This window comes from Nycticebus coucang, chromosome 22, assembly GCF_027406575.1.
Source record: "Nycticebus coucang isolate mNycCou1 chromosome 22, mNycCou1.pri, whole genome shotgun sequence".
NCBI lineage: Eukaryota > Metazoa > Chordata > Mammalia > Primates > Lorisidae > Nycticebus > Nycticebus coucang.
Window position 1 is genome coordinate 21,808,264 of NC_069801.1, and position 19,639 is coordinate 21,827,902.

The 19,639-nt window shown below is 43.1% G+C and overlaps 1 protein-coding gene across 1 annotated transcript; it reads right to left on the bottom strand.

Annotated features, from left to right (window-relative positions):
* Positions 1-521: 521 nt before the first annotated feature.
* On the bottom strand, positions 522-19,241 carry RPA2 (replication protein A2). The gene is made up of 9 exons (XM_053575818.1): positions 19,118-19,241; positions 18,732-18,841; positions 13,408-13,509; positions 13,064-13,177; positions 10,103-10,177; positions 9,492-9,608; positions 3,630-3,737; positions 3,359-3,453; positions 522-1,219 (listed from the first exon to the last, which is right to left on the bottom strand). The coding sequence occupies exons 1-9, from the start codon at positions 19,125-19,127 to the stop codon at positions 1,135-1,137; spliced, it is 816 nt and encodes a 271-aa protein (XP_053431793.1). The 5' UTR covers positions 19,128-19,241; the 3' UTR covers positions 522-1,134.
* Between the last annotated feature and the right edge of the window lie 398 nt (positions 19,242-19,639).

The window sequence follows — 19,639 nt, forward strand, 5'->3', positions numbered from 1 at the left end:
AAAAGAAAAAAGAAACAGAGCTGATCAAGTTGGCTAAAAAATGGCCACAGGCTTTTGGAAAGTCTCATCTTAGGTCAAATGGTAGATGTTCAATTCAGTTACATGATCACACACTGCTAAAGATTCAACACAAAGAGCCATCTTATAATCCCTATTAATGGCAATCTAGATACTTTACAGACTTTATTTTATTCAATTTTCCAACAAGCCTATGAGGAAAGAACACTTTTCTCTTCATACCCGAGGAAATGGAGGCTCTCAGAGCTCACGTGGACTGCTCAAGATTCCACTAAAAAGTGGGAGAGCGGGCGGCGCCTGTGGCTCAGCGGGTAGGGCGCCGGTCCCATATGCCGGAGGTGGCGGGTTCAAACCCAGCCCTGGCCAAATTAAAAAAAAAAAAAAAAAAAAAAAAAGTGGGAGAGCCAGATTCAAACCCCAGCTTCACTACACTACACTGCCTCAGATGGTAAAGCAGTAATTAAACCAGTTTAGAAAGAAAGTTGAGAACATTTCACAAGTAGTACAACAGAGCTCTTTTATTAAACATATGAATGCATTTACTTTGTACAAAATGCAGTGAAACTTCTTCGTCTCCTCTGCCCTTGGAGAGGGCACGCCCTTGAACTTCATGTTCATATAAACATGCTATCATGACAAACAGCAGTCATGACAAGCAGGTGAGGGAAAGTGCAATTCTGGAAGTAATATCACATAACCAAAGTGGGAAACAAAAACAGGAAGAGGCCAGCATGTTTCTGGGCCCACAGAGCCTCGTCTTACTCTTCTTCTTTCGGTTGGAAACATTTTAGGAACAGAAACACCGGAGCATTATTTGAGTACTCTATGGCAGCATCCTTCTTCATTCTATCTGTCCTGCTGGGCTGTAACTAGCTTATTTGTAACTTCTTCAAGAAATTCCACTCTGGGTTATAGCCCTGTTAATTACCCATAATAGTTGGAGCTAGCAAAACATAACAAAACACAGAAGAGCAGTAAGCTTCACAAGGATGTCAGCTGAGACCTTTACAGATGAAACCTACTTCCTAGATGTCACCTGGCCAAACATGCACAGCTGGAGACAAAGGACTATGAAAACAGGACCAGCTAGAAAATAGGTCCCCAATTTAGATCCGGTTATTCTGCGTCTGTGGATTTAAAGTGATCATCATCTACAGTAGAATAGATGTGCCCCTCATTGCTCAGAAAATCCACAGCTTGCCTAGAAAGAAAAAAATAGTTCATTTTCAAACCAATGCAAAACTGCCTTTTGGACATGGACACATATGCAAACTTCACTTACTTCCAACTATCTGTTGCCCCTGCTAGAATGCTGTGGCGTCATAGCTCACAGCAACCTCAAACTCTTGGGCTCAAGTGATTCTCTTGCCTCAGCCTCCCAAGCAGCTTGTTTTACAGGCGCCTGCCATAATGCCCCGCTGTTTTTAGAGATGGGGGTCTCACTCTAGCTCAGACTGGTCTCGAACTCTGTGAGCTCAGGGGATCCACCCACCTCAGCCTCCCAGAGTGTTGGGATTAGAGGTGTGAGCCACCATGCCCGGCCTCCAACTTTTGTATTTTAGCTAAGAAGAATTCACAACTATTTTGCTCATAGAAGGCTCTTCCAGGAAGCAATGTCAGTAAAATTGCAAAACTGACGTCATCCATGGAGATAATGGCTACGTAGGTCCCTATCAAAGTTTTTTGAGACAGACCATGTTATGGTCCATTATGTCACTTCCAAAAAATACAGCTGACAGTGTCCTTTCTGATTCACTTGTGCAATTTTCACCTTGCTCGGCTTATTGGTGTTGCTGGAAGGGCTTCATTTCTTTCTATTAAGTGCAGATTTTACATTTCTTGATTTTTGTGTCTCTCAAAACTTTTGTAATGACTGAAGAAAATACAGCCTCTCTTACATACCAGCCTAAGTGAGACAAGGACCTGATCTATAGTTAACCTTGCACTTAGGTGTAAAATTTCGTAGTACAAACAGCTGTCTTTAAAAGTCCCTCCTTGCCATCCAAACACTGAAATCCCCTTGCTCTCTCTCTAAGAAGTAAAGGAGGGCGGCGCCTGTGGCTCAGCGGGTAGGGCGCCGGTCCCATATGCCGGAGGTGGCGGGTTCAAACCCAGCCCCGGCCAAAAAAAAAAAAAAAAAAAAAAAAAAGTAGTAAAGGAAAGGGCTTTTAAGAAACAGTATGACAGACGGTGCCTGTGGCTCAGTGGGTAGGGCGCCAGCCCCATGGACCAAGGATGGTGGGTTCGAACCCAGCTCCGGCCAAACTGCAACAAAAAAATAGCTGGGCGTTGTGGCGGGTGCCTGTAGTCCCAGCTACTCAGGAGGCAAGAGAATTGCTTAAGCCCAGGAGTTGGAGGTTGCTGAGACACCAAGGCACTCTCTACCGAGGGCGATAAAGTGAGACGCCATCTCTTAAAAAAAAAAGAAAAGAAACAGTATGACACTTTCAAACTCTTCAAGGCCCGCAGGGTCAGAGCCAGTGACATACTTAATAACAGCCACAATCTACAGAGCACCTACTAGGTGACTGTGATTATGCACCTCTTCATTATAGCAATTCTAAGGTCAGAATTACTATCCTTATTTCATAGGACAGGAAACAGAATTAGACCTGAGCATTTCTTTTCTATTTAGGCCTAAAATATCAACTGATTTACAGTAGCAAATAACTATCACAAGCACCACAGTACTCAGTTTGTCTGATTAGTCCCTTATACTGGAATTAGGAGGCTGCCTGTCCATGATGGAATCAGGGTAAGATGCTGGAAGGACTGACTGTTTAATGGCTTCTGGACCAGATACCCTAATACAGGCATCCTCAAACTTTTTAAACAGGGGGCCAGTTCACTGTCCCTCAGACCATTGGAGGGCCGGACTATAGCTTAAAAAAAAACAAACTATGAACAAATTCCTATGCACACTGCACATATCTTATTTTGAAGTAAAAAACAAAACAGGAACAAATACAATCACACCGCCTCATGTGGCCCGCGGGCAGCAGTTTGAGGACCCCTGCCCTAATATAGCCACAATGGGGACACTAACACCAATGGGTATACACCTGAGGACCAGGAGCTAAGGACTTCACTCCTCCAGACTAAATCCCATGAAGTATCAGAACAATTTTTGCTGAGAATTATATCCCCCCGCCCCCCATAATGGGCCTTGGTATTTGTTGAATGAACAAATGAATGAGTGATGTGATGGGTAAAGCCACGTCTAAACAACTTCCTGTTAACTTGTTTTACATTTTAAACTCACTCTTCATGGCAAGGAAACCCTGGTGGGGTGGAATGGGTACAATTCTGGAGCCCTACCCCATAGAAATCAAATACTCACTTAATTGAGGCTACAGGCATATGTTTAAGCTGGTTCTTGAGATCATAAAAGTTCAATCCTTCAGGTCTTGGACAAGCCTTAATCAAATTCAGCACCTGAAGATTCAGATCAAAAACATTTTAGCAACTACTTTGAATCAGCTCATCCATACAAACCTGAGTCCCTTAATAAGAAATAAGTGAGCCAGGCACTTAGACTTAGATCACCAATGAAGTAATCAAATTCAAGATCGTCTTTTTCACATTTTTGGAGCCACTCAGGTGGCATTTACCTGGTTTTGAGCTGCAGTGAGGCCATTTGCTGGCATGAAGCTAGTCCCACCAAAGCTCCCTGCTTCACTCATTCCTGGATTGCTGATGGGTGCTCTCCCTGGTGGGGGCTGAATTAAGAAATAAGTTCACAACATTAGAATATCCACCAAGTTACAGTCTTTACTTTTTTTTTGTTTTTTTGTAGAGACGGAGTCTCACTTTATGGCCCTTGGTAGAGTGCCGTGGCCTCACACAGCTCACAGCAACCTCCAACTCCTGGGCTTAAGCGATTCTCTTGCCTCAGCCTCCTGAGTAGCTGGGACTACAGGCGCCCGCCACAACGCCCGGCTATTTTTTGGTTGCAGTTTGGCTGGGGCTGGGTTTGAACCCACCACCCTCGGTATATGGGGCCGGCGCCTTACCAACTGAGCCACAGGCGCCTCCCGAGTCTTTACTCTTTCAAATAGCTTGTTCATAAGCAGCTTATACGAAACAATTTAAGCAAAGTTTTCCCAATAACAACTACTTACATAGGCAAGGACAGTTATTACCTAATGAATGAATACTTCATAGGAAGATAAAGTAACCCTTGGAAGTAGACAACATCATAAAGAGAGAAAGATATTTCAGGTTCCTTTTCTTCTGAGAGGAACCAGAGGAAAGGAAACAAGAAGAAGAAAATTACCTGGAGATCTGCTACAATGGTTATATGCTAATGGTTATATCTGCTATAATGTCCTCGGGGCTCAGCCACTCAACCATTCATTGTCAACTAGGCATGAGAGGTCAACAGGGAAAGAAAGGAGACACGGTCCCCACCATCTTCTCTTTACTTATTTTCTTTTTCTTTCTTTTTGAGACAAAATCTCACTCTGTTGCCCTGAGTAGAGTGCCATGGCATCACAGCTCACAGCAACCTCAAACTCTTAGACTTGAGCAACCCTTTTGCCTCAGCCTCCCAAATACCTGGCTAGTTCTTCTATTTTTAGTAAAGACAGGTTTCACTCTTTCTCAGGCTGATCCTGGACTCCAGCAATCCACCCACCTTGGCCTCCCAGAGTGCTAGGATTGTAAGTATGAGCCACTGTGCCTGGCCAACCACCAAATTTCTTTTCTTTTTCTTTTTTCTTGCAGTTTTTGGCCAGGGCTGGGTTTGAACCCGTCACCTCTGGCATATGGGGCTGGCGCCCTACTCCTTTGAGCCACAGGCGCCGCCCCAAATTTCTTTTCTTTTTTTAGACACAGAGTCTCAGTTAGTCACCCTGCAGAGTGCTATGCCATCAGCTCACAGCAATCTCAAACTCTTGGGCTCAAGCAATTCTCTTGCCTCAGCCTCCCAAGTAGCTGGGACTACAAGCTTCCACCATAATGCCTGGCTATTTTTAGAGACAGGGGCTCTTGCTCACGCTGGTCTTGAACCTGTGAGCTCAAGCAATCCATCCACTTCGGCCTCCCAGAATGCTAGGATTATAGACGTGAGCTACTACACCCGGCCTCACCACATTTCTTCTTTTTTTTCTTTTTAATTTCACCACATTTCTTAAAATATTCTACAGTCATCATTTTTACTTTTCTTTCTCCTTAGTCATCCATCAGTCCACCATTGTTTGGATTCTCCCCAAGTACACCTCTCAAACTGTTCTCACCAAAGTCATTAATGACTTTTCAACCAATTATCCAAGTCTCTTTCAGCTTTCCAATGCTGCCCACCTTCCTCTTGAAACGTGTTCCTCCTTAGGCTTCTCCACACTATATTCTTCTGGTTCTTCATTTGCTTCTCGAACTAACCTTCACAGTATCCCTCTACCATCTCCCAAAAGGCAGACGGTGCCCTCGGATTTTATCCCAGACACCATCTAACTGGACACCTCCACATAAATATTCCAGACACTTCAAAATAAAATAAAATTCCTTTCTTTCCTCTCCAAACCTGTTTGCCCTTATTATATTCCATTTCAGTTAGTAAACTCAAACGCAGTCACCTGTGAGTCTCCACTCACTCACCTTCCACGATCTGTCACACCAGTTTGTTACTTTTCAGTGTGCAGCTCAAGTGGGTCCTCACCACCTTGGTCTGCTTCCTCAGCCCCTAATCAACCCTCCCACAGCTACAAGTCATAACCTCCCCTAGTCATGCCACTCTTCTGCTTAAAAGCTTTCAAGTGGCTCCCTCTGCCTGTGAAAATAATATAAAACTAGACCCACCACATCTAGAAGTTAATGTCAAAATCCATATTTTATTTTTGACCACTCCATCAACACACTTTACTCCCCAGCTGCACTTGGACTTCTTGCCTCCCTCAAACAAGCTTCTGATCTGAACATGTTTTTCCCTGTCTGGAATATTCTTCCTCTTCTCTGACTGGTAAAGAAAGACTCTTCTTGTCCTTCAATCCTTCAAAGTCCAATGTGATTGCCACTGCCTTTGCAAAGCCTTCCCTGCCATTCCCCAAGCCAAGCTGGTCGTCGTCTTCCTTCCTGGCTCTTATGGCACATACAATCCAATCCCTCTCCCTGCACCCTGCAGGCTGCTTATCACCTTCCCACAGAAGCCCCTTTATCTCTGCACACTGCCTAGTGGACAATATGTGCTGTCAGTGTTTCATCTATTGAACTTACAAATACGAATGACAGAAGATTAAAAATATTAAGTACCACAGCAGATATCAGAGTACTGTGGAAGCCTCATTAGGAAAATTCCCATCCAGTCAGGAGATCATTCATTCAATAAACGTTCACTAAATGCCTGCTGTTTTGAGATAGTAAAAAAAAACAAAAATCAATCATGATTTATTGTTTTTTAAGCTTGAGGTCTTCACATTGCTTGCATGTGAAACAGAAGTCTTATATTTTAAGATCCAGTAACACTAACCTGTAAGCTGTTTCTTATACCAATACCTTTGCTGAAATGACCTCCCCTCCTGCTTCAGGTGACCTCAGCTTATGTATCTTTTAAGACTGGATTTAGCATCACCTTCTCCAAGAGGCCTTTCTCAATGTCCAGGCAAGGATCTGAACTCCTCCTCTGGGGTTCCATGGCACCCTGCACTTGCCACCGTCACTGCTTTCATTGCATAAGAGATCTGAACCCCCCACTGAAACATAATCCTTTTTGAGAGAAAGGGTTACCTTAGTCACTCCTGAATATAACTGTCTATACTTGCAGTTTCCAGTAACCACCCATTCTCACTTTAAAACCATTTGTATTATTTAATATATGTTATGAAGTATAGCAATAAGCACTTTAAACTCTCTATCCATTCCCACTCCCCCCATATCTTCTACCAAAGCCTCCCTTTGGACAATTCAGATTTCCAAATCCAACAGATCTCTTTCATCATCTAACTTGACTTAAGGTAGGACCCTACAGTCTACCTCCATTCTCTCCTTCTTGAAATACTCTTCAGAATATTCTACAAAAAAAAAAAAAAAAAAAAAAAAAATTACATTTCCTAGTTTTCCTCTTGCCTAACTGGCAACTTCTTTGCCTTCCACTGGCTTCTTTTCTGCCTCTAGGCTTATAGAGGTTACGTGGCCCAGAGCTCAGGTCTCTGCTCTCTTGACCCCCCTGGCTTTAAACACTGCCTATACAACAACTCCAAAGTGCCAACTCTAGCTCTGACCTCTCTCTTGAGTCCTAGCCTTATATAGTCAAATGTCAACTCCATTCTCCACTTGAACATCTAACTGGCATCTCATACCTAGTAAATCTAAAATAGAAATCTGGATTTTACCTTCCAAAAAGTCATTTTTGAATCTTCCCTTTTCTTCATATCCTATATCTAATCCACTAAAAACTATCAGCTCTGCCTTCAAAATATATTGGAATCCAACTATTTCTTTCTTTTTTTTTTTTTTTTTAGAGACAGAGTCTCGGGCGGCGCCTGTGGCTCAAGGGGTAGGGTGCCGGTCCCATATGCCGGAGGTGGCGGGTTCAAACCCAGCCCCGGCCAAAAAAAAAAAAAGAGACAGAGTCTCACTTTATGGTCCTCGGTAGAGTGCCATGGCATCACACAGCTCACAGCAACCTCCAACTCCTGGGCTTAGGCGATTCTCTTGTCTCAGCCTCCAGAGGAGCTGGGACTACAGGCGCCCGCCACAACGCCCAGCTATTTTTTTGTTGCAATTTGGCCAGGGCCGGGTTTGAACCCGCCACCCTTGGTATATGGGGCTGGCGCCCTACCCACTGTGCCGTAGTAGGCACCACCCTTAGGTGATTCTCTGCCACAGCCTCCCGAGTAGCTTGGACTACAGGTGCATGCCACAACGCCTGGTTATTTTGTTGTTGTTGTTGCAATGTGGCCAGGGCCGGGTTTGAACCCACCACCCTCGGTATATGGGGCCGGTGCCCTACCCACTGAGCCACAGGTGCTACCCACGACTATTTCTTATACCAGCTGCTTCTACCATTCCTGGTGTCTCATGGTCTATTCTCAATACAGCACCCTGAGCGAGCTTTTTAAAAGGGTAAATCAGTGGCAAATGACTGTAATCCAAGCACTCTGGGAGGCTTAGGTGGTATGTTTGCTTGAGCTCAGGCGTTTCAGACCAGCCTAAGGAAAGGTAAGACCCCATCTCTACTAAAAATAGAAAAATTTGCTAGGAATCATGGCTGGTGCCTGTAGTCCCAGCTTCTTAGGAGGCTGAGGCAGGAGGATCGTTTAAGCCCAGGAGTTTGAGGTTGCTGTGAGGTAGGCTGACACCATAGCACTCTAGCCTGAGCAACAGAGGAAGACTATCTCAAAAATTAAAAAAAAGGTAAATAAGACCACATCACACCCTCGTTGAAACCTTAGTACCAATCAGAACAAAGTTGATCCTTACTTGGTCTACAAACCCCACGTGATGGGATCCTGCCTCCTCACCTACATCCCTTAACCCTTCTCTTGTCATTTGTAGACACTCTGCCCTTCTTGCTGGTCTCAGAGATGCCAAGTTTGTTCCAGCCTCATGGTCCTTGCGCTCCTCCTCTCTAGCTTGGATGCTATTCCTCTGTCTAAAACTGTGCCATTCTTGTTCTTGCCATCACTCTCTTCTCTATTTTATTTCAAATGTAAATTCAAATTCAAAGTTTGGGTTCATTTCAAAACTACCTAAAATTATACATCAGTTTTCTTGTTTATTGTCTTTTTCTCCCAAGAATGTAAACTTGAGGGGGAGATGTTGTATCCATCTTGTTCACTGCTGTATTTCAAGAATAACAATTGGCACAATGAAGGTTCAATAATTATTTTTCAGATAAAGGAATAAGTTTATCTGTGGCCCTGTGGTCAACAAAGTGCTTGGAACAGAGTTGGATGCCACGGTCTTCTTAATGGCTTATCAGTTTTTCAGTTTCTACTTCTGTAACCAATCCTCTACTTTGCTACCTGAGTCATCTGATGATCAACAAACCCTGTGCGTGGTTCTAGGTGGATTTGCCAAAGTCGATTCACACAACAGAAAATAATATGGAGAAATTTCAATATTAACCAAGAAAATGTAATTTCAGGGGGAAAAAACTAGTACATAATTTTCCCCACACAGCCAATAAGTGGGAATGAAAGCAGCAAAATGCTGTCCTACTTGGGGTTTTCTCTGAACAGACTGAGAATCCTGGTGCTAAGACGTCAGTCTGGAATTACACATCTAAACCTGACGGCTCTTTTAGGCCTCAGGCATCCAGGCCAGTGGGGTCAGAGGAACTCACAATTCTGAGAGAAACAAAAGTGCTCCTTGGGAATAAAAGACCATGATAGAGCTCATGAAGAAAGTATTCTGAGACTGAGTGATGCCTTTCTTCTGATTCAACCTTCAAAATGTCGAGGAAACGAAAGCTGGAGCCAAAAGCAGTCTACGTTCTTCCAAGGAAGAGAAAAAGCTAGAAGGGTAAAGCTGCTCACCTGGCTGTTAGCTTTGCTCAGCGTCATGTGTGCATTGACCACTTCCAGAATATGTGTGGTAAACTCATTCATATCCTCCAGGGGCATGATCTTAAAGGCCACCAGGCTCTTTTTGTTCTATTAAAATGAAGAGAAAAGTGTGAATAAAGGATGAGCATATTTGCATCAATTTCAGGTCAAAACATCGGGGCTCTTTTCTCAGTTATATTATTTTTGGCCAATAGGAGAAAAATGTTACATACTTAAAATTTTGAATTCAGAGACAATCCAAACATGGTCAACAATGAGGGAAAAAAAGTGAAACTAGCTCAGTTATTCATGACTTTCCCAAGGTTCCACAACTGAGCAGAGTCTATTTTCCTGACTGAATCCAATGTTTTTCCTTCTCCACCTAACGGATGCCACAGCTGGTGTTATACGTGGAGAATCTGTTCTCTCCCCACCATTTGGTTAGCTTTATATTAAGGTAAAAACAAGTTATTTCCTTTTGAAGAACAGAAGAATAAAATATTGTCCCATTAAATATGGAGACATCCTAAGTGTCAAGCATCCTAAACCCAGACAGTGCTTCAGGCAAATTCATTTTAACTGCTATTTTGTTCTGACTTTACCTGAAAAGATCTCAGGTGGCCTGCCACTTTCACATATGTTTCTGGAGGAACCACAGTGTTTTCACCGCTGGTGTCCTAACAGATAAAATATAAACACATCACTAAGGTCTTAATGATGCTGGTGAAAGCCTCTTTAAAATTTCTAGGCCAAGTGCTGTGGCTCATATCTATAATACTAGCACTTTAGGAGGCCAAGGCAGGAGGATCACTCAGAGCTAGGAGTTTGGGACTAGCCTGGGAATATAACAAGTCCCTGTCTCTATAAAAAACTTGAGGCAAGAGAATCGCTTGAGCCCAGGAGTTCAAGGCTACAGTGAGCTATGATTGCACCACTGCCTATGTGGACAGAGCAAGACTCTTGTCTCTTAAAAAAAAAATCTGACCAGGCACCCATGCTCAGTGGTTAGGGTGCCGGCCACATGCTCTGGCTGGTGGGTTTGAATCCTGCTCAGGCCTGCTAAACAACAGCAACAAAAAAGCCAGGCGTTGTGACGGGTGCCTCTAGTCCCAGCTACTTGGGAGGCTAAGGCAAGACAACCACTTAAGCCCAGGAGTTGGCAGTTGCTATGAGTTGTGACGCCACGACACTCTACCCAGGGTGACAGCTTGAGGCTCTGCCTCAAAAAACAAACAAACTAGAAAATAATGTATTTAAAAATAAAAAACCTGGCTCAGGGCTCCAGAAACTCTTGCAATCCCTCTTAACAAAGCTTTTGTAAGTTTGGCCTACACAATTTTCTCTGTCTTTGAAAAGAAATGGGATTAATTGTAAAAATTGTTTAAAAAAAAAAATCTGGCTCGGCACCCATAGCTCAATGGTTAGGGTGCTGGCCACATACACCAAGACTGGCGGGTTCCAACCCAGCCTGGGCCTGCTAAACAACGACAACTTCAACAACAACACAAAATGGCTGGGCATTGTGGCAGGTACCTGTAGTCCCAGCTACTTGGGAAGCTGAGGCAAGAGAATTGCTAAAGCCCAAGAGTTTGAGGTTGTTGTGAGCTATGACGCCACAGCACTCTACCGAGGGTGACATAGTGAGACTCTGTCTCAAAAAAAAAAAAAAAAAAGAAAGAAAAAAGAAACCTTACAAATTCTATCACTTGGAGATCAACTTTTTTTCTGCATTTCACTGCATCTCTTTATTATTGTACACAGCTATGCCACAGCTAGAACTTTGTATTCTCACAATATTTTAAATCCACTTGAGAAAAGTGAAGCTGGATCTCTACTTCTGTCCTTTTACTAAAATCTATTCTGTACAGATCAAAGATTTAATGATAAAAAAAAAAGAAGAAATCACAGAAATAATAGAAGGAATTATGGAGAATTAAAAAATAATACTTTGGGACTAGAAAAACTTTTCAAAGTTAAAAGACAAACTAGAAAAACTGTTGGCATAAAGACAATAACAGGTTACTATAGTATTTTTCAACCTCTTAGAAATAAACACTCTTGGGGTAGGGGAATCAAAAAACAAAAAGAGAAAATTTACAAAACCCCCATAAATATTAAACATAGTAAAAAGAATTCAACACTAAAAACAAAGAAATACAAATAAAAATGAGAAAATTCTTCCTGACTTCACCACAATCCAACACATCAACATAGCAAAACCAAATTTATATTCCATGAATATACACAAACAAAAAAAATTGGAAGGGCTGGGTGGGGTGGTTCATGCCTATAATCCTAGCACTTGGGAGGTTGAAGCGAGTAGATTGCCTGAGATCAGGGGTTTGAGACCAGCCTGAGCTAGAGTGAGGCCTTGTATCAAAAAACAGCTGGGTGTTGTGGTGGGCGCCTGTAGTCCCAGCTACTTGGGAGACTGAGGCAAGAAAATCGCTTGAGCCCAAGAGTTTGAGGTTGCTGTGAGCTATGACTCCATAGCACTCTACTGAGGGCGACAAAGTGAGACTATCTCAAAAAAATAAATAAAAATGGTATCTCAATGCTTATTAAACTGCTTTAGTTATTGCTGTTGCCATTTGTACTGCCTTTTATGAACCATGTATCTCCTTTGCCCATTTTTCTAAGGTGAAGTGCTTTTGCTTTGTAAGGATCTTTTATTAAAATTTTCTTTTTTTTTGAGATGAGTCTCATTTTCTTGCCCCCTCTTGCCCCCAGTAGAGTGCTGTCATATCATAGCTCACAGCAACTTCAAACTCTTGGGCTCAAGAGACCTCCTTGCCTCAGCCTCCGGAGTAGCTGGGCCTACAGGTGCCTGCCACAACGCCTGGCTGTTTTTTAGAGATGGGATCTCACTGTTGCTCAGGCTGGTCTCAAACTCATGCGCTCAAGTGATTCACCCACTTCGGCCTCCCAGAGTGCTGGGATTACAGGTGTGAACCACCTCACCCAGCCTTAAAATTTTAAACATTTATAATATGTTCTAAGTATTTTCCCCATTCATTTAAACATTTATTCAAGGACTACTATGTGACTGTCACTGTTCTAGGTGCTGGGGCTACAATGGTAACCAAGACAAAATCCTTATTCTCACGGAATTTACATTCTGTTGTCTCCTAATACTTGCTTTTTTTTTTTTTTACAGTTTTTGGCCAGGGCTGGGTTTGAACCTGCCACCTCTGGCATATGGGGCAGTGCCCTACGAGCCACAGGTGCCACCCTTGATACTTGCTTTTTAACTTTATGATTTATTGGGAAGTCTGGAAGGTTTTAAAGTTTCATGTAATCTAGTTTATTAATTTTTCATTTTAGGGTTTCTGCCTTCGATATCTTGATTATGTACTATTTTTAGAATAAGAAAAATTTTTTTTTTTTTTTTTTTTATTATTGGGGATTCATTGAGGGTACAATAAGCCAGGTTACACTGATTGCATTTGTTAGGTAAAGTCCCTCTTGCAATCATGTAGAATAAGAAAAAAATTTTAAAAGACTAAGAAAACATCTCTGAAGTCCCCGAGTAACTCCACTGTGATTCAAAAATAGTTGCTTACATCTGTGTCAACCCACTGGCGAACATCCATGGGTGCAGCTGTCATGTCATCTATTTTGTAAACAATGTTGGTTGGAGCCTTCTCCGTATGTCTAATTATCCCCACAATAATGACCTAGGTTAGAAAAAAAAAGTTTAGTTTTCCTGGAAACCAAAGCAACTTTAATACTTTTTTTTTTTTTTGGCTAGGGCTGGGTTTGAAGCCGCCACCTCCGGCATATGGGACAGGCGCCTTACTCCTTGAGCCACAGGCGCTGCCAACTTTAATACATTTTTAGATGAAGTTAGTCTTATCTCACATTCTTCATATGATTAGGTGCCCCGTCCATAAATTCTTTTACGTACCTGTGAAATCTCAACATTCCCAATTTTGAACACTTCATCAATGAGGGTGGCAGAAAGCAACTGAGATATAGTACAGGGCACAATGTGCTGGGCTCGGGCTCTCTGAAAAGAAAAAGCATGCAAAAATCCAATCAAGAAAGGAATAACTGCCACTCATTTAACACTTGCCATGTGCCAAACACTTGAAATATATTAGAATATTGAATTTTCAAAACAAATCTCATTATCCTTGCTTCAGAGATAAAAACCAAGGACATACTACTAATACCAAACTTTGATCATCCAAACCCAGGTTTGTCTTACTCCAAAGCTCCTGAATAGGAGAAGCTTGTTCGGAACCCACTAACAATTCACCAAAATGAGTAGGCTAGAGTGGGGACAGGATAAGGAAGAATGACCTACTGCTAGAACAAACCCTAGCGTTAGGGAGAAGGCAGACTGTTGTTCAGGTCACTGACAAGATGAGATGCTATTGGGAAAAGGTTTGATAAATGGCCAGTGGAAACCGGACTTGGGAGTTTCTGTAATGAAGACACTCAGATCACATCCTGGAACAGCCAGACAACACTGTAAACTCTTATTTTTGCCTACCACTGGCAAAAACAGTACGTAAGATGGGGTAGTAAGATGGGATAGGATCTGCCTTCCTAACCTAATGAACCTGATCTTGATACACGGAAGAAATGCAAAGTACTATGTGGGATCTCGGAAAAACTAACTGGCAATTTCAGAGGAAATCTTTGGGCTGGACTTTGAAGTGGAGAATTTCAACTGTGAAAAAAAAGCAGGTAGAAACGGGCATTACAGGCTTGAGGGCCAATCTGTACTCCCACAGTGTCACAGAGGGAATACGTACAAGGTAGAAACAGCGCAGATGGAAGATGAGCATTCTTCCTGTCAGAAACCAACAGGATATGACAAAACCTGCTCTACAGGTCAAACACAAAATACAGGGGCCTCTTGGCCTTCACGGATTTAGCAGTCACAATGCTGACCTGAAGATCCACGACAATGACAATATTTTACTTTGCTGAAGCATAATTTTGAATGGTTTAGTATTGCCAGGATGGCATAAAAAACCCCAGCCAACCACCACAGCACATGCCACAAAAGGTAGCAGCTGAGCTTGGGGGCTAAGATTGTGGCTCGGCCCTCAAGAGCAGTGTATTCTTAGTCGTGTTTCTCAACATTTATACCTCAGTTTCTTCATCTGCAAAAATAGGAATGATAAAATCATTATGGAAATTAACTCTATGGTAAAGCACCAGAATACTATCAGGCACATAGTAAGCACTCAGTAGTAAATGTTAGCAATTAACATCTTGGTTACTGTTCCTCACTCTCTGTACATGCAATAGCTTTTAATAAGGATGTGAATGGATCAACTGTGCTTTCCCATTTTACTTTATAATGTTTTATAGGTGAGGTTATAGGCTATGTTAATAGTTATAGATTTAAAATTTGCAGAGGTCCTAAGTTTTACCTCTAAAACTACTATATCTTATATTTTCACTTATCCTGGCTGAGATTTTCATTATATCTTCGGCATAAGAAAAGAAAGAAAGAACCAGTAAAGTGGCAAGAACATGGGCTTTGGAGCTAGATAGTCCTGTAAGTCCTATACGCCTACGCTCAAATCCCAGCTCCACACCCTTGGACATGCCATACGTTTTCTGAAAAAATAAGAATATCTAGCTTTCAAGTTGTAAACAAAACATATCCTGTATATAAAGCGCTAATACCTCTGCATGTAGGAGATAAATATTACTCCTCAGATAAAGATTACTGGTTCATAGGTCAACAATGCCTTTAAAGTCTTCTCAAATCAGCTATTTATTATTTTTTATTGAGCACATATTACATGCCAGGAAATGATCACAAGGAGTTCCTGATCTGTCCCAAAGAGGTTCACAGAGAGTGTGCCAGCACAAGTATGTTTAATAAAGAAAACATTATTTTCATAGCGGACTATGAACCACAGGCCACTCTTGACACTTTTTTTTTTGCAGTTTTTGGCCGGGGCTGGGTTTGAACCCACCACCTCTAGCATATGGGGCCGCTGCCCTACTCCTTTGAGCCACAGGCACCGCCCTACAGGCCACTCTTGACAATACTGTATGAAACCATCATTTTTATAGGTAAGAAATGGTCTATATCTGAAATTTCACAGGGAACAACCAAATAAAACAAACGTACAATCAACAGTAAACATTTTAAGTAGAGTTTATTAAATGTACTATGGAAAAGACCATTTCAAAACAAAAAGACCTGGGTTTGAGTCTCTAGCTTATAACTCTCATCTTTCTCTGAAAAGCTCTCTTAATACACAATCCAGGCTAGGGAGTCTGAGGGAAAAATCCTAACAACCAGAACAGAGAAAAACAGTTACACTTGGGGAAAAAGATGAGAACCAATAATCCACCTTCTGTTTTCTCCTTCACAACCTCAAGAAAGACAAAGTTAGAGACATGAAGTCCCCACTGATCTTCTAGGAAAAAGAAAACTGTAATATGAGAAGCAACTGCTCACCAGATTTTGTATTTGTTCTGCATCATGTGTGCACTGTCTGGTTCCAGTTACTTACCATGTGAGCGTAAGCATATAAAGCCCGTTCTTAACATACCCGAGTCTCTGACACGCCATAGAATTGTAATATTTTTGAGACAGAGTCTCAAGCTGTCACCCAGGGTAGAGTGCCGTAGAGTCACAGCTCACAGCAAACTCAAACTCTTGGGCTTAAGCGATTCTCTTGCCTCTGCCTCCCAAGTAGCTGGGACTACAGGTACCCGCCACAACGCCCGGCTATTTTTTGGTTGCAGTTGTCATTGTTGTTTGGCAGGTCCGGGCTGGATTTGAACCTGTCAGCTCTGGTGTATGTGGCTGGAGCCCTAGCCACCGAGCTACAGGTGCCCAGCCTCTATAGAATTATATTTAATAAAGCATACAAAAAATATAAAGCACACCTAGCACCTGTAGCACAGTGGTTACAGTGCCAGCCACATACACTGAGGCTGGCGCGTTCGAACTCAGTCCAGGCCAGCTAAGCAACAATGACAACTGCAACAGAAAAATAGCTGGGTGTTGTGGTGGGTGCCTGTAGTCCCAGCTACTTGGGAGGCTAAGGCAAGAGAATCGCTTAAGCCCAACAGTTTGAGGTTGCTGTGACATCATGGCACTCTACGTAGTGTGACATAGTGAGACTCTGTTTCAAATAAATAAATAAATAAAAACAAAAAGAAAAATGTAAAGCAATGCCCAAACCTGTGGGAATTATCAATGATTTTTTCCCCAGCAACACAAAACCTCTGAATAAATTTTCACCCCTAAATAAACTTATCAACCTGTATACAAAATGTGATTTGCGGCTTGGAGCCCGTGTTCAGTGGTTAGGGGCCATATGCACCCTGCTAAACAACAATGACAACAACAAAATAGCCGGGGTGTGTGTGGGCGGCACCTGTGGCTCAAAGGAGTAGGGTGCAGGCCCCATATGCCGGAGGTGGCAGGTTCAGACCCAGCCCTGGCCAAAAACTAAACTGCAAAAGAAAGACAAACCCAAACACCCCCACCTCCACCAAAAAAAAAATAGCTGGGCGTGTGGCAGGCGCCTGCAGTCCCAGCTACTTGGGAGGCTGAGACAAGACAATCGCTTAAGGCCCAGTGGTTCTCAACCTTCCTAATGCCATGGCCCTTTAGTACAGTTCCTGTGGGTCGCCACCCACAGGTTAAGAACTGCTGGCTTAAACCCAAGAGCTTGAGGTTGCTGTGAGCTGTGATGCCAAGGCACTCTACCTAGGGCAACAGTGAGACTCTTGTCTCAAACAAACAAAAAAAAAAAAGTAAAAACAAACAAAATGTGATTTGTTCATACTGAATCTTAACACCACATCTGAGTAACAATTAAAGAGAACCCAAATAAAGCCTCTTGGAAAGTGAATAATAAATACTTAGCTTCCTACAGATCACATTCCTACAAATTACCTTTATCAATTCTCAGAACCACTCTGTGATACAAGCAGGACTAGTGTTATAATTAGATGAGAAAAACAAATGACCACAAACTTCAAGATGCTTCACTAGTTACAATACCAGTTAAAAGGCAAAACTGGCTGGGTAAGGTGGCTCATGCCTGTGATCCCAGCACTTCCGGAGGCCAAGGCTGGCAGACTGCTTGAGGCCAGGAGTGGAGACCAGACCTGTCTCTACAAAAAATTTAAATTAGCTGGGCACATCTGTAGTCCCATGTACTTGGGAAACAGAAGCAGGAGGCTCTCTTAAGCCCTGGAGTGTGAGGTTGCAGTGAGCTATCATAATGCCACTGCACTCTAGCCTGGGAAGCAGAGTGATGCAAAAAACAAACAAACAAACTCATACTGAAGTCTATGAATTTTCTGGATCCAAAGCCAGTGCTCTTTGTATATAATATTAAGTCTCAAGACTCATACGAAATGTATTAACTCCATTTAATAGGTGCAAAACTGACTCCTAAGCAGAGTAAGAAATGTGTCCAGGCTCAGCGCCTGTAGTTCAGTGGTTGCGGCGCCGGGGCTGGCAGGTTCCAACCCCGCCCAGGCCTGCTAAACAACAATGATAACTACAATGATAACAAAAATAGCCCGGCGTTGTGGTAGCCGCCTATAGTTCCAGCTACCTGGGAGGCTGAGGCAAGACAATCGCTTAAGCCCAAGAGTTTGAGGTTCCTGTGAGGTGTGACCCCACTGCGCTCTACTGAGGGCGACATAGAGAGACCGTCTCAAAAAAAAAGTGTCCAGTGACACCCTGCAAGTAAAATGCCAGAGCAACAGCAGAACATAGATCTACTTGATTTCTGAGACCATCCCCATCCCCTTTCCACTGTCTTACATCGCTTTACTACATTTAAGAAAAAATCAATTTGAATACATAAGAAATGTAAAATAGGCTATTAAGGCACGTTCACAGAGTTTTCCACAAGACGGATTCATTAACTATACTGATAAATTTCACAATAAACCTAAGGGGAAAAAAAAATCCCAACGAAACAGTGGATGCAAAGTCAGAGGATTTCACTTTTAAAACATACAACACATCGGCTGAGGCAACAGAATCGGCTAAACCCAAGAGCTGGAGGTTGCTGTGAGCTGTGACGCCACAGCACTCTACCGAGGGCGACAAAGTGAGACTCTGTCTCTTTTAAAAAACAACAAACAAAATACAGCATATAATTATCAGAAACGCGAATAATAATCGATAATCATCGCATTAGATCGCCGCATACATTTTCTCTCAGAAATGAGTTACGGGTTTCAGAATAAAATAAAAAATAAAATACTACTTCCACCTACTGATTTCCTTTCGGACTGAGTAGCGGTCGGCGATCCAAAGCCCCCGGGAGACTGTGTGTAGCCGCCGGCTCCCCCGTACGCGGAGCTGCCATAGTTATCAAATCCACCACCTGGTTTTAAACAACGGTATTAGTACCTGTGCCGCTTTCCGCGCCTCTGAGAAATCTGGCCTTTGAAATCCAAAATTTTTTACGACTTCGCCCCTCCCAGACACTCCCTTAATCCCCCAACCTTCCCCGCCACCTTTCCCCACCCTGGAACGCCCCCACCTGCGGCTCACACCCCTCCCCCTCCCGCCGCCACCCGCCTCTGCCACCCCAGGCTCGCCCTGTCGTTCAATCCTCCTGTGATTCTCCTTCTTCCCCGCCCTCCGCGCCCATCATTACTATTCCACATCTTGGTCGTGACTGCCTCGGGAAACAGGCCCCAGAGGTGCTGGCCTGGTGGGTTCGTAGAAAACCCGACAGTCCGAGGTTGCAGCGGAGTTCTAGCTACTTTCTTCTGGCGCCACAAACTACTTCCCGCGAATGACGGAGCCAGTCAGCGTCTCGGGTGCTTTTCGCTTCAGCCAATCAATGCTCAGGAATCCTAAGCTTGTTCCGGTCTTCTCCAGCCATACTACTGAAAACAACCAATCTGCTCCAAGTAGGGCTGGACGCCTTCTCGGCCATGTTTAGTAAGGGCACCTCGCTCCCGCTGGCGGAAGCAAGGAGCTGAGAGATGTAGAAAGGGCGGTATCTCAAGAAAACAACCAATCAACACAATACTTTGACTTATCCGGCTGTGTAATCCCACCCTCGTCCAATGAGCAGCTGTTCCGGTCCCTGCCTTGTTTCGTAGTCCTTCTATTCCCGCCAAACTATCACCAGTGAGACGACGCCTTAACCTAAAAAGCTGCAGTAGAGTTC

Bases quoted from the DNA above. Each gene is read 5' to 3' on its own strand.
- RPA2 (XM_053575818.1), bottom strand. The intron at 13,178-13,407 runs GTACGTAAAAGA...TTTCTAACCTAG, and splicing joins GGAATGTTGAGATTTCACAG to GTCATTATTGTGGGGATAAT. The intron at 9,609-10,102 runs GTAAAGTCAGAA...TCATTTTAATAG, and splicing joins GCCACCTGAGATCTTTTCAG to AACAAAAAGAGCCTGGTGGC.